Source organism: Amblyraja radiata, chromosome 2, assembly GCF_010909765.2.
Source record: "Amblyraja radiata isolate CabotCenter1 chromosome 2, sAmbRad1.1.pri, whole genome shotgun sequence".
Lineage (NCBI taxonomy): Eukaryota > Metazoa > Chordata > Chondrichthyes > Rajiformes > Rajidae > Amblyraja > Amblyraja radiata.
In genome coordinates this window covers 5,141,060-5,153,105 of record NC_045957.1, presented here as the reverse complement: position 1 = coordinate 5,153,105, position 12,046 = coordinate 5,141,060, and the positions used below count along the sequence as shown (strand labels likewise).

The 12,046-nt window shown below is 50.2% G+C and overlaps 1 protein-coding gene across 2 annotated transcripts in view; it reads right to left on the bottom strand.

The window, feature by feature from the left end:
* The window catches only part of LOC116985855 (protein brambleberry-like), a 31,210-nt gene extending 19,211 nt beyond the window's left edge, over positions 1-11,999 (bottom strand). For both annotated transcript variants that reach the window (XM_033040946.1, XM_033040954.1), the window contains exons 1-7: positions 11,783-11,999; positions 9,953-10,081; positions 5,779-5,964; positions 4,387-4,609; positions 3,556-3,672; positions 1,620-1,796; positions 447-653 (exon numbers count right to left, since the gene is read on the bottom strand). In XM_033040946.1, the coding sequence (XP_032896837.1) occupies positions 447-653; positions 1,620-1,796; positions 3,556-3,672; positions 4,387-4,609; positions 5,779-5,964; positions 9,953-10,081; positions 11,783-11,953 (1,210 nt within the window). In that variant the 5' untranslated portion in view covers positions 11,954-11,999. The remainder of the gene's footprint in view (positions 1-446; positions 654-1,619; positions 1,797-3,555; positions 3,673-4,386; positions 4,610-5,778; positions 5,965-9,952; positions 10,082-11,782) is intronic.
* Between the last annotated feature and the right edge of the window lie 47 nt (positions 12,000-12,046).

The window sequence follows — 12,046 nt, the reverse complement described above, 5'->3', positions numbered from 1 at the left end:
TTTCAGAGCTCCCGCAACGGCAACTTCTCCTGCCGGAATCGCGGGGTTTAAATGACTCGGAGCTGGGGCCTAACATCGCCCGACACGGCTTAAACGGCCGCGGGACTTACCATCGCCCGCCGGGGGCTTTAACATCGTGACCCCAGTTCGCCTCGACACTGCAGTTGGACTGCTGGATCGCGGGAGAAGAACAAAGGGAAGAGATAAGACTTTTGCCTTCCATCACAGTGAGGAGGTGTTGGAGATTCACTGTGATGGATGTTTGTGTAAATTGTGTTAAGTGTGTCTTGGTTTTTTTTTGAAATGTCATGACTGCAGGAATGAAATTTCGTTCAAACCTTGTCTGTTTGAATGACAATAAAAGGCATTCTATTCATTCTATTCATTCTATCCCTTCTCACTAACAGAAACTGGCCACAGGGTGTGGGTCATGAAGCTTCACTCACCAACCACAGTCAGAGTCAGAAAGGCACTGAGGCTCGTCAAGTCCAAGGAGGCACAATGGTTGAGCTGGGACAGGGCGTTTAGCAGGACCAGCACCAACAAGACTGCTCTGGAGAAGCCTGGTGTTTGTAGAAAGGTCATGATCACGGCAGCAGCCAGGAAACAGCTGGTGTGTACAACACACGTGTACATCACATGCAGGTCTCTCCCTGTGGACAGCAATGTCAGGAGTTACTTCATTACACAAACTCACGTTACATCATTCACTGACCCTGCAGTTAGTGCAAAGCGGGTCATGCAGCACGGAAACAGGCCCTTCAGTCCAAGTTGACCCTGCCGACCAAGATGCCCCAACTACACCAGCCCCACCTGCCCATGTTTGGCCCATACATATCCTTCTTAACCTTTCCTATCCATATACCTGTCCAAATGTCTTTTGAAGCCCAAAGTTGAAGAACTTTTCAGGGGCTACAGTGAGAAGACAGGAGAATGGGGTTGAGAGGGAGAGATGAATCAGCCATGATTGAATGGCGGAGTAGATTCAATTGGCCTAATTCTGCTCCGATGACTTATGAACTTATATGCAGACCATGGTTTATTTGATGGCTAACAAGTAAAGGGTGTCGACCCAAATCATCACCTACTCCTTCACTCCAGCGATGCTGCCTACTCACTCGCTGAATTTCTCCAGCATTTTTATCTACCATTAGCAGTTACAATGAGGGTAGATCATAGTCAAATGTCACCACAATATCCAGTCAGCATTTTCAAAACAAATGGACTGAATGCCCCAGGTGATATTGGTTTATTAATGTCACGTGTACCGAGATGCAGTGAAAAGCTTGTGTCGTGCTACCCGGTCAAATCATACCATTCCATACACAAATGCAAGAGGCTTCAACATCGGGAGCCTTGATTGCCGCGATGGCTGCTGAAAGGCCCCGTGAATGGGCCGATTCAGCCCTTAGAAAGCGGCTGCTAAAATCTGGATGACAAAACATGGGGGGGGGGGGGGGGGGAGGGGATGTGGGATACCCCCCAGGATTTCTGCCCTTGCCCATACTTCCTTTAATACTGTACAGAATTACAAAACTTCGGCTTACACAGTCAAGCTAATCTTTTACTTAATAAAATATTTGACACGACTATTCCTTACATAACCAGGATATTCTCACCGGTCCAGTTGAGGAAGTGCTGCAGTGTGTTCATTCTCAGGCTCTCTCCTTGCTCCAAGTGTCCGAGCACATGCCTCACTGTCCCAACTGTATCGTTCATCTTCTGCAGCTTCTCCAACTGCTCGTGGTGGACGGCCGTCTGGGACTGATGGGCAGCAAACAAGGCCAGCTTCCACTCTGCAAGCAAACACATTCAATATTAATAATCACCCTACGCTCCCGATAGCAGAGTGCGTTACACAGCACAAGGCGGTCACGGTGGCGCAGCGGTAGAGTTGATGCCTTACAGCGAATGCAGCGCCGGAGACCCGGGTTCCATCCTGACTACGGGTGCTGTCTGTACGGAGTTTGTACGTTCTCCCCGTGACCTACGTGGGTTTTCTCCGAGATCTTCAGTTTTCCTCCCACACTCCAGAGACGTGCAGGTTTGTAGGTTAATTGGCTTGGTAGATGTAAAAATGTGTCCCTAGTGGGTGTAGGATAGTGTTAATGTGCGGGGATCGCTGGTCGGCGCGGATCAGGTGGGCCGAAGTCCCTGTTTCTGTGCTGTATCTCTAAACTAAACAATATGCCCATGTCCTGGAATCTCTTTTTATTATTTGGAGAAGGGAACTGCAGATGCTGGTTTAAACCGAAGATAGACACAAAATGCTGGAGTAACTCAATGGGACAGGCAGCATCTCTGGAGAGAAGGAATGGGTGACGTTTCGGGTCGAGACCGTTCTTCAGAGTGAGAGTCAGTGGAGAGGGAGAAGCAGAGATAAGGAAGGGAAAGGTGTGAAAACGCAGGATTAGAGATTAGAGCCAAGATCTCCACCCACTTTGGTGTCTCGTCGTCACATCTCACACTTCCTTATCTGCCTCTCTCTCTCTCTCCCCTAACACTCTGTTTGTAGAAGGGTCTCGACCCACAGTCACCCATTCCTTCAACGATTCCCGTCCCATTGAGTTACTCCTGCATTTTGTGTCCATCTTTTATTATGGTAGCCAAGCTATGGCAGGAAACATGTTCCCGATGTTGGGGGAGTCCAGAACCAGGGGCCACAGTTTAAGAGTAAAGGGTAAGCCATTTAGAACAGAGACGAGGAAACACTTTTTCTCACAGAAAGTTGTGAGTCTGAGGAATTCTCTGCCTCAGAGGGCGTTGGAGGCTGGTTCTCTGGATGCTTTCAAGAGAGCTAGATAGGGCTCTTAAAGATAGCGGAGTCAGGGGATATAGGGAGAAGGCAGGAACGGGGTACTGATTGGGGATGATCAGTCATGATCACATTGAATGACGGTGCTGGCTCGAAGGGCTGAATGGCCTACTCCTGCACCTATTGTCTATTATCTATTATCTATTCTCATCAGATTGCAGCCTGGTACACGTTTAAAGATGGGCTGCATTCCCTCCCACCGTCCTCCCGGGAAAATTAGAGGCTGAGAAAAGTATGTACAATTATGAGAGTCATAGACAGCCAGAACCTTTTGCCCATAGGTTGGAAATGTCAAAGACTAGAGGCAATCAGTCTGACGATGGGTCCCGACCAGAAACGTCACCTATCCACGTTCACCACGGATGCTGCACGGCCCGCTGAATTTACACCAGCACTTTGTGTCCTCAGACATTGTGGTTGGTTGGTGGGGGGAGGGGGGAGAAGGAAGCTGGAAGAGAGGTGGGGCAGGACAAAGCCTGGCAGATAGTCGATGGATACATGAGGGGATCTTTGATAGATAAATAGTTGGGCTAAGGCCAAGGAGAAACATTCAGAAGGTGGTGAGAAGCAAAAGGATTGAAGAATTGCAAGTTGTGATGCTAGAGGAAGGAATGTAGGTGGAAGGAGATGGGAGGGGGAGGTGGGTAGGGGATAGGGGGGTAGGGACAATGGGGAGATTGCAGTCACCCAAAGGTGGAGATTTCAATGTAGCTACACTTGGAGAGTGCGATGCGACTCACCCAGCTTGGTATCGAGCTGATGAAGGCGTGCTCCGACTTCCAAGAGGTGGGCTAGAATTGTCTGCTGGCCTTGGTGCAGCTGCAGGTCCTGGTGGACCAATTGTTCACTCACATTGTCTGCATCATTAAATATACAGGCTGTAAATATTCCGGCTGCAGCACAATTAACACCATCAGCAACTACCTGCACCACCACCACAAATATCAGTGAAAATGAATTGCTGCTTCATTGCTGCCAGGGGTTATGGGGAGAAGGCCGGAGAATGGGGCTAGGAGGGAGAGATAGATCAGCCATGATTGAATGGCGGAGTAGACTTGATGGACCAAATGGCCTCATTCTGCTCCTACTGACCACTCTCCACAGCTACTGCCAGAATAGTTTATTTGAGCTGCTGCCTCACAGCACCAGAGACCCGGGTTTGATCCTGACCTCAGGTGTTGTCTGTGTGGAGAGTTTGTACGTTCTCCCTGTGACTGCGTGGGTTTCCTCCCACATCCCAAAGACGTGCGGGTTTGCAGGCTAATCGGCCCTCTGTAAATTGCCCCTAGTGTGTAGGGAGTGGATCAGAAGTGGGATAACATAGAACTAGCGTGATCGATGGTCAGCGTGGACTGGGTGGGCCGAGGGGCCTGTTTCCATGTTGTACCCCACTGGGTCACAGTGACTGCACCCGAGGGCAGGATTAAACCCGGATCTCTGGCGCGGTGAGGCAGCGCTGGACTCTACCTGTCGTGCCACCTTCCAGAGGGGAAACTTCAGCCATTTCTCATTCCACGGAGGCTCCCTGACCTGCAGATAAAGTCCGGTCTGTCTTATTGATGGCAACTCACCCACGGTTAGTGTGATGCCCTCAATCAGCTCGGCAATCAGCTGGTGCCCACCAGTAGGGACCGCCCTTCCTTGGGCCAGCTTCTCCAGGTTTGCATTGATGGAGGACTCCACATCCTGCCGCCAAGCCTCGAGCTGTTCTTGCTGCTGTAGCAGCAACTTCTGGCTGTTAACCAGCTTCTCCAGTGAAGCAGCAGTCAGCTCTCTCAGCTCCGCTTGCCCATCCTGGAACAGATTTGACAGACATGACAGAAGACAGTGGCAGGACACACCACACTCAGAATACTAGACAGAGCTCTGATCGCCCAGCTCTGGTAAGGTGGTCATTCAGGCTGGAATGGGAGCAGTGGAGAGTCCCTAGGATGTTACCAGGACTAGAGGGCTTGAGTTAGGAGAGGCTGGGAGTGTTTGCTCTAAAGTATAAGATGCTGAGGGGTGATGTTATAGTAGTATGCAAAAACCTAGAGTAACTCAGCGGGACAGGCAGCATCTCTGGAGAGAAGGAATGGGTGATGTTTCGGGTCGACACCCTTCTTCAGACTGAAGTCTCAACCCAAAACATCACCCATTCCTTCTCTCCAGAGATGTTGCCTGTCGCGCTGAGTTACTCCAGCATTTTGTGTCTACCTACAGCTTAAACCAGCATCTGCAGTTCCTTCCTACACATGATGTTATAGAGGTATATAAACCACGATGATGTTTTAGAGGTATATAAAACTACGATGGGCTTGGATGGGACTCAGTCCTTTTCATGGGTTAGGAATCACAAACTAGAAGACAGAGATTGGAGGCAAGATGGGTGCTGAGCATGAGTGGTTAGCTGCCAGAGGAAACTGTGAACGCAGGATCAATTATAATGTTCAAAAGAAGTTTGAAAAGGTCACGTATGAAAGATTTGTTGGGATATCGGCCAAACATGGGCAATGGGACTAGCTTGGTGACATCTTGGTTGGCGTGGGCCAGTTGGGCAGAATGGCCTGTTAGCATGCTGCATAACTATGACTGTTGCACTAAGCAAAGGCGCTTCAGCCAAGGGTGACACGGTGGTGCGGCGGTAGAGTTTAAAGCACCAGACACCCGGTTCCATCCTAACGACGTGTGCTGTCTGTACGGAGTTTGTACATTCTCCCCTTGACCTGCGTGGGTTTTCTCCCGGTGCTCCAGCTTCCTCCCACACTCCAAAGACGTACAGGCTACAGGTTAATTGGCTTTGGTAAAGATTGTAAATGGTCGTGTGTGTCTATCTGTCTGCGTCTTTCTGTCTCTGTGTGCGCGTCTCTGTGTGCGTGTGTAATGCTGGTCGGCATGGGCAGTGGGCTGAAGGGCCTGTTCCCGTGCTGTATCTCTGAACTGAAGAAGGAGGGCTAGGGTCGGAGGAAGGGGAGCACATTTACCTTCAGGATGTTCATGACTTCCAACAGACAGGAGGGTGCGTGTGCTGAGCAGTTGGCGGTGGTCTCGGCGCGTGGCCTGAGGTGTTGCTGCCGGTCGGCATGGCACAGAGCGCGGGCATGGTTTCTCACCATGTGGTAGGCTTTACGCGTGGCGGCATCCATGCCCTGCGTACAATCAGACAGTGCCTCGGGGACAGGAGGAAGAGCACAGTCACACAGACATACAGGTGCAAGCTCTTTGGCTCGGAATAATCAAATCAATAGACAATAGTGGCAGGAGTAGGCCATTGGCCCCTTCAAGCCAGCACCGCCATTCAATGTGATCATGGCTGATCATCCCCAATCAGTACCCCGTTCCTGCCTTCTCCCCATATCCCGACTCCAAGTGGGCGCAAAGTGAAAACACACAACTTTACCTCAGTGTTGCAAAGAAAAACACACTGAATAAGCACCCTGAATAACTGCTCTCAAGTAATTTGACACAAGCCTCCAGTCTTAGGAAGGTCACACTGCATAGACCAGTAAAGTAGATGTGTAGTTTAGATTAGTTTATTGTCACGTGTACCGAGGTACAGTGAGAAGCTTTTGTTGCGTGCTAATCAGTCAGCGGAAAGACTCTACTCGATCACCCATCTTTGCTCCATGGGAGATGCTGAGAGTTCGGGCCCCTCGTGTGAGGAGTAGAGGGGAGGACCCCTAAACCCCATCATCTCCACAGGACAGAGTTCGGCCCCATCATTTGAGGACGGGAACTGTAGATGCTGGTTTAAACCAAAGACAGACTCAAAATATTGGAGTAACTCAGAGGGACAGGCAGCATCTCTTCTGGAGAAAAAGCATGTGACGTTTTGGGTCAAGATACTTCTTCAGACTTGACCTGAAACGTCACCTCCTTTTCTCCTGACCCGCTGGGTAGCTCTAGTATTTTGCGTCTATCTCCAAGTAGCTATCCAAGGAGATATCTCCAAGTAGGCAGTTACTGGCAAGAACCATAATAGTGTTGATGTACAGGGGGATCTTAGGCTTCAAGTCTAAGGCTTCACACAGAGGGTGGGGGCGATATGGAACAAGCTGCCGTCAGTAGTTGAGGCAGCTACTGTCACAGTTAAAAGATATTTGGACAGGAATAGATAAGGTGGTCAAAAGGGCTTTTGGCACATTGGCCTTCATCAGTCAGAGTACCAGGGCCCCATCCCCGACCTCTACCTCCGTTACATTGACGACTGCTTTGGTGCCACCTCCTGCACCTACACACAACTGACTGACTTCATCCACTTCACCACCAACTTCCATCCGGCACTCCAATACACCTGGACGATTTCCGACACTTCCCTACCATTCCTTGACCTCACCATCTCCATCGCAGGGGACAGACTCCTGACCGACATACATTACAAACCCACTGACTCCCTGGACTACACGTCTTCCCACCCTGCCCCCTGTAAAGACTCCATCCCCTACTCCCAATTCCTCCGCCTACGCCGCATCTGTTCCCAGGATGAGACATTTCATACCAGGGCATCGGAAATGTCCTCGTTCTTCAGGGAACGGGATTCCCCTCCGCCACCATAGATGAGGCTCACACCAGGGTCTCATCCATACCCCGTAACACTGCTCTCTCTCCCCATCCCCGCACACGCAACAAGGGCAGAGTCCCTCTGGTCCTCACCTTTCACCCCACCAGCCGGCAAATACAACACATAATCCTCCGCCATTTCCGCCACCTCCAACGTGACCCCACCACTCGCCACATCTTCCCATCTCCCCCCATGTCTGCCTTCCGCAAAGACCGCTTCCTCCGCAACTCCCTCGTCAATTCTTCCCTTCCCTCCCGCACCACCCCCTCCCCGGGCACTTTCCGTTGCAACCGCAAGAAATGCAACACCTGTCCCTTCACCTCCCCCCTCGACTCCATTCAAGGTCCCAAGCAGTCGTTCCAGGTGCGACAAAGGTTCACCTGTATCTCCTCCAACCTCATCTACTGCATCCGCTGCTCTAGATGTCAGCTGATTTACATCGGTGAGACCAGGCGTAGGTTGGGCGATCGTTTCGCCGAACACCTCCGCTCAGTCCGCAATAATCTACCTGAACTCCCGGTGGCTCAGCACTTCAACTCCCCCCCCCATTCCCAATCCGACCTCTCTGTCCTGGGTCTCCTCCATTGCCAGAGTGAGCAACAGCGGAAATTGGAGGAACAGCACCTCATATTCTGTCTGGGGACCTTGCGTCCTTATGGCATTAACATTGAATTCTCCCAATTTGGCTAGCCCTTGCTGTCTCCTCCCCTTCCTTAACCCTCTAGCTGTCTCCTCCCACCCCCCCGCCCTAGGGCTCCTCCTCCTCCTCCCTTTTCCTTCTTTCTTCCCCCCCCCCCACCCCCCATCAGTCTGAAGAAGGGTTTCGGCCCGAAACGTCGCCTATTTCCTTCGCTCCATAGATGCTGCTGCACCCGCTGAGTTTCCCCAGCAATTTTGTGTACCTATTGAATATAGAAGTTGAGGGGTCATGTTGCAGTTATACAAGACGTTGGTGAGGCCGCATTCAAATAATGTACACAGTTCTGGGCACCGTGTTATAGGAAAGATGTCAAGCTGGAGCGGGTACAGAGAGGATTTAAGGCCCTGTCCCACTTTCCCGAGTCACTCACAAACTCTCGGAGAATTACAGTAATAGCCATTCGTAGCTATTATTCGTGGGCATTTTTCAGCATTTTGAAAAACGTCCCGACTTACCTGATGCCCCGAGTTACATAGAAACATAGAAAATAGGTGCAGGAGGAGGCCATTTGGCCCTTCAAGCCAGCACCGCCATTCATTGTGATCGTGGCTGATCGTCCCCTATCAATAATCCGTGCCTGCCTTCTCCCCATATCCCTTGACTCCACTAGCCCCTAGAGCTCTATCTAACTCTTAAATCCATCCAGTGACTTGGCCTCCACTGCTCTCTGTGGCAGGGAATTCCATAAATTCACAACTCTCTGGGTGAAGAGGTTTTTTCTCACCTCAGTCTTAAATGATCTCCCCTTTATTCTAAGACTGTGGCCCCTGGTTCTATATTCTACGCAGATCTGATCGTTCCATTACAGGAATAGATGTGGAGTCTTTGGAGAGGGTTTGCAGATTTGGGTTAGCAAAATTATGTCTGGAATGGATGGTGATAGCTATAAGGAGAGGTTGGACTAACGTGGATCATTTTCTCTAAAGCAGAGGTTGAGGGGAGAACTGATGGAAGTTGATGAAACTATGAGGCATAGATAGGGAGGAGAGTCAGAACCTTCTTCCTGCACTTGGCTTGAACAAATTGCCCCTAGTGTGTAGGACACTAAAATGGGATAACAAATAAGTAGTAAATGTTTGATCGATGGTCAGCATGGACATTGTGGGCTGTAACCCAGATGGCGCCCAAGCTAGGTGACTCTCCACGTACTAGTCCCAGTAGCACTCATTGCAATCACTCCACTCTTTCAAACCTCCACGCATTTCTTACCATTCCCTTTTCACTGCGTTTCACTGTACCTCAGTACACGAGACAATAAACTAAACCGAACTGCAGGGCATGTTTCCACACTGTATCTCTAAACTCTTAACAAACTAGAACTTTTAAGCATTTTTTGTGTCTATCTTTGGTTTAAACCAGCATCTGCAGTGCCTTCAAACACTTCGAGCATTAAACTGCTTTGCTTGTGTACGGGCCAACAACAGTTCTCAAGATGCGTACGATTTGGAGCCAAGCACATGACAAATGTTTCTAAAGGAACTGCAGATGCTGGTTTAAACCGAAGATAGACACCAAAAGCTGGAGTAACTCAGTTGGACAGGCAGCAACTACTGGAGAGAAGAAATGGGCGACGTTTCGGGTCGAGACCCTTCTTCAGACTGGGTGACATTTTGGGTCAAGACCCTTTAGAAAACATATAATATATATGAAATGTCACCTATCCACATTCTCCAGAGATGCTGCCTGACCCGTTTAGTCACTCCAGCTTTTTGTGTCTGCATGGCAAATGTTACTTGGTTTACCTGGGCGAGACAAGGGAGATGGTGGAGTTTTTAAATAACAAAAGACTCAAGACATTTCCTCAACCCTACTCCCACAGCTCATGGCTATAAGCTTCAAGGTAGTGTTCACCACCGTCCTCCCCTCTGCCCACAACATTAGCAGAAGCCCCTGTTACCATGCCCGGAGTGCAGGGGTAGGTTGGACGGTGCTCAGCAGCTGCTCGGCAGTTGAACAAGGCCATCCCAAGCTTGGAAAGGTGCTCTTCCGAAAGATCACTGCAGGACAGCGTCAACTCGCCCAACACCTGCAGCAAAGAAACCCAAATTCAATCAGACACACAAAAAACACTGGGGTACCTCAGCAGGTCAGTCAACATCTCTGGAGAATGAGGATAGATTACAAAAAAACAGGAAAAAGGTGTATGCCATTTAGGACAGAGATGAGGATTATTTTTTTTTCACCCAGAGAGTTGGGTATCTGTGGAATTCACTGGATTTTTCCAAGAGTTAGATTTAGCTCTTAGGGCTAAAGGAATCAAGGGATATGGGGAAAAAGCAGGAACGGGGTACTGATTTGAGATAAACCATGATCATATTGAATGGCGCTGCTGTCTCGAAGGGCCAAATGGCTTACTCCTGCACCTATTTTTCTATGTTCTATGTTCCGGGTCAGGACCTTTCCAAACTCAATACAATCAAACTCAGGATCAGCTTCTTCTTCCCCTCTGTTCATAGGTTCGAGGAGCAGAATTAGGCCATTCAGCCCATCAAGTCGACTCTGCCATTCAATCATGGCCGATCTATCTTTCCCTCTCAACCCCATTCTCCTGACACCCTTAGGAATCAAGAATCTGTCAATCTCCTCCTTAAAAATATCCTTAGACAGTCTCCACAGAAGTCAGCAGCAATGGATTCCACAGATTCACCGCCCTCAGGCTAAAGAAGACCTGTCCCCACATTCTACGTAGCTAGGATGCCCTCCCCTGGAGATTTCATCTTCAGATTTACCCACCATTTAACCCATTCCCATTATGTTCCCCTCATCCCATTACATCCATGCTTATGAACAGAAGGCAGTGGGTCATTGAGGGCCAGCATGGACTCAGTGGGCCGAAGAGCCTCACCCCACATTGGATGCCCTGCCACTGAATCCCCAACACACCCTCATATTTCTCCATTCACCCACTCAAGCCAAACCTCATCCCTATGTCAGCCCCCGTCCAATTCCTACCTCATCTCTACATACACAGGTTATGGTTGAGGGCTAGCATGAACAGTGGGCTGAAGGGCTTGTCTCCACACTATATGTAGTTAAGATGTTCTGGCAATGAATCAGTAACAGTCTCTTCATAATTCACCACCATTTCACCATGTCCAATGGATCAGCAACAATCCCGTCATCTTATTTCCCCACTATTTCACCCTCTCATCCGCAGCCCATCCCTGTTTGGAAGTCCGTGGATGGAGTAGGCCATTCAGCCCCTCGAGCTAGCACCACCATTCAACATGATCATGGCTGACCATCTAAAATCAGTACCCCGTTCCTGCTTTTCCCCATATCCCCCGATTCCCTTAGCACTAAGAGCTAAATCTAACTCTCTCTTGAAAACATCCAGCGAATTGGCCTCCACCACCTTCTGTGGCAGAGAATTCCACAGATTCACAACTCTCTGGGTGAAGAAGTTTTCGTCATCTCCGTTGTAAGTGGCCTACCCCTTATTCTTAAACTGTTGCCCCTGGTTCTGGACTCCCCCAACATCCAGAACATTCTTCCTGCATCTAGCCGCTCCAAACCCTTAAGGATTTTATACAGCTGAGGGCTAGCATGGGCTCAATGGGCCAAAGGGCTCAACGTTGGATGTCCAGCTATTGAATCCGCAACAACCCCTCCATCCTTTTATTTCCACACCATTTCTCCCTCTCAAGCCCATCCCGACCCTGTACTAAACACGAGAGGGCCACTCGGCCCATCGGGTCCGTACTAGCCACCCGGGTGATGGTCTCACCGCCCGCTGGCAGCCGTCCAGCTCGGGCAGGGCCGGCGGTGGCTCCTCGGTCTCGCTCCTCTCGAAGAGGGGCAGGGGCGGCTGCGGGTGGAGGAAGAAGCTGCCGGAGGCGGCGGCGAGGTGGCAGGTGAGGCCGAGCAGTAGCAGGAGGAGGGAGCGGCGAAGGTCCATGGTGGAGACACGACCGGCTGCCCACTCGCCGGCCGTTTAAAACCCGGCGCCGGTGGGCTGCCCTATATACCCCCAGTCACGTGTCACCCGGGA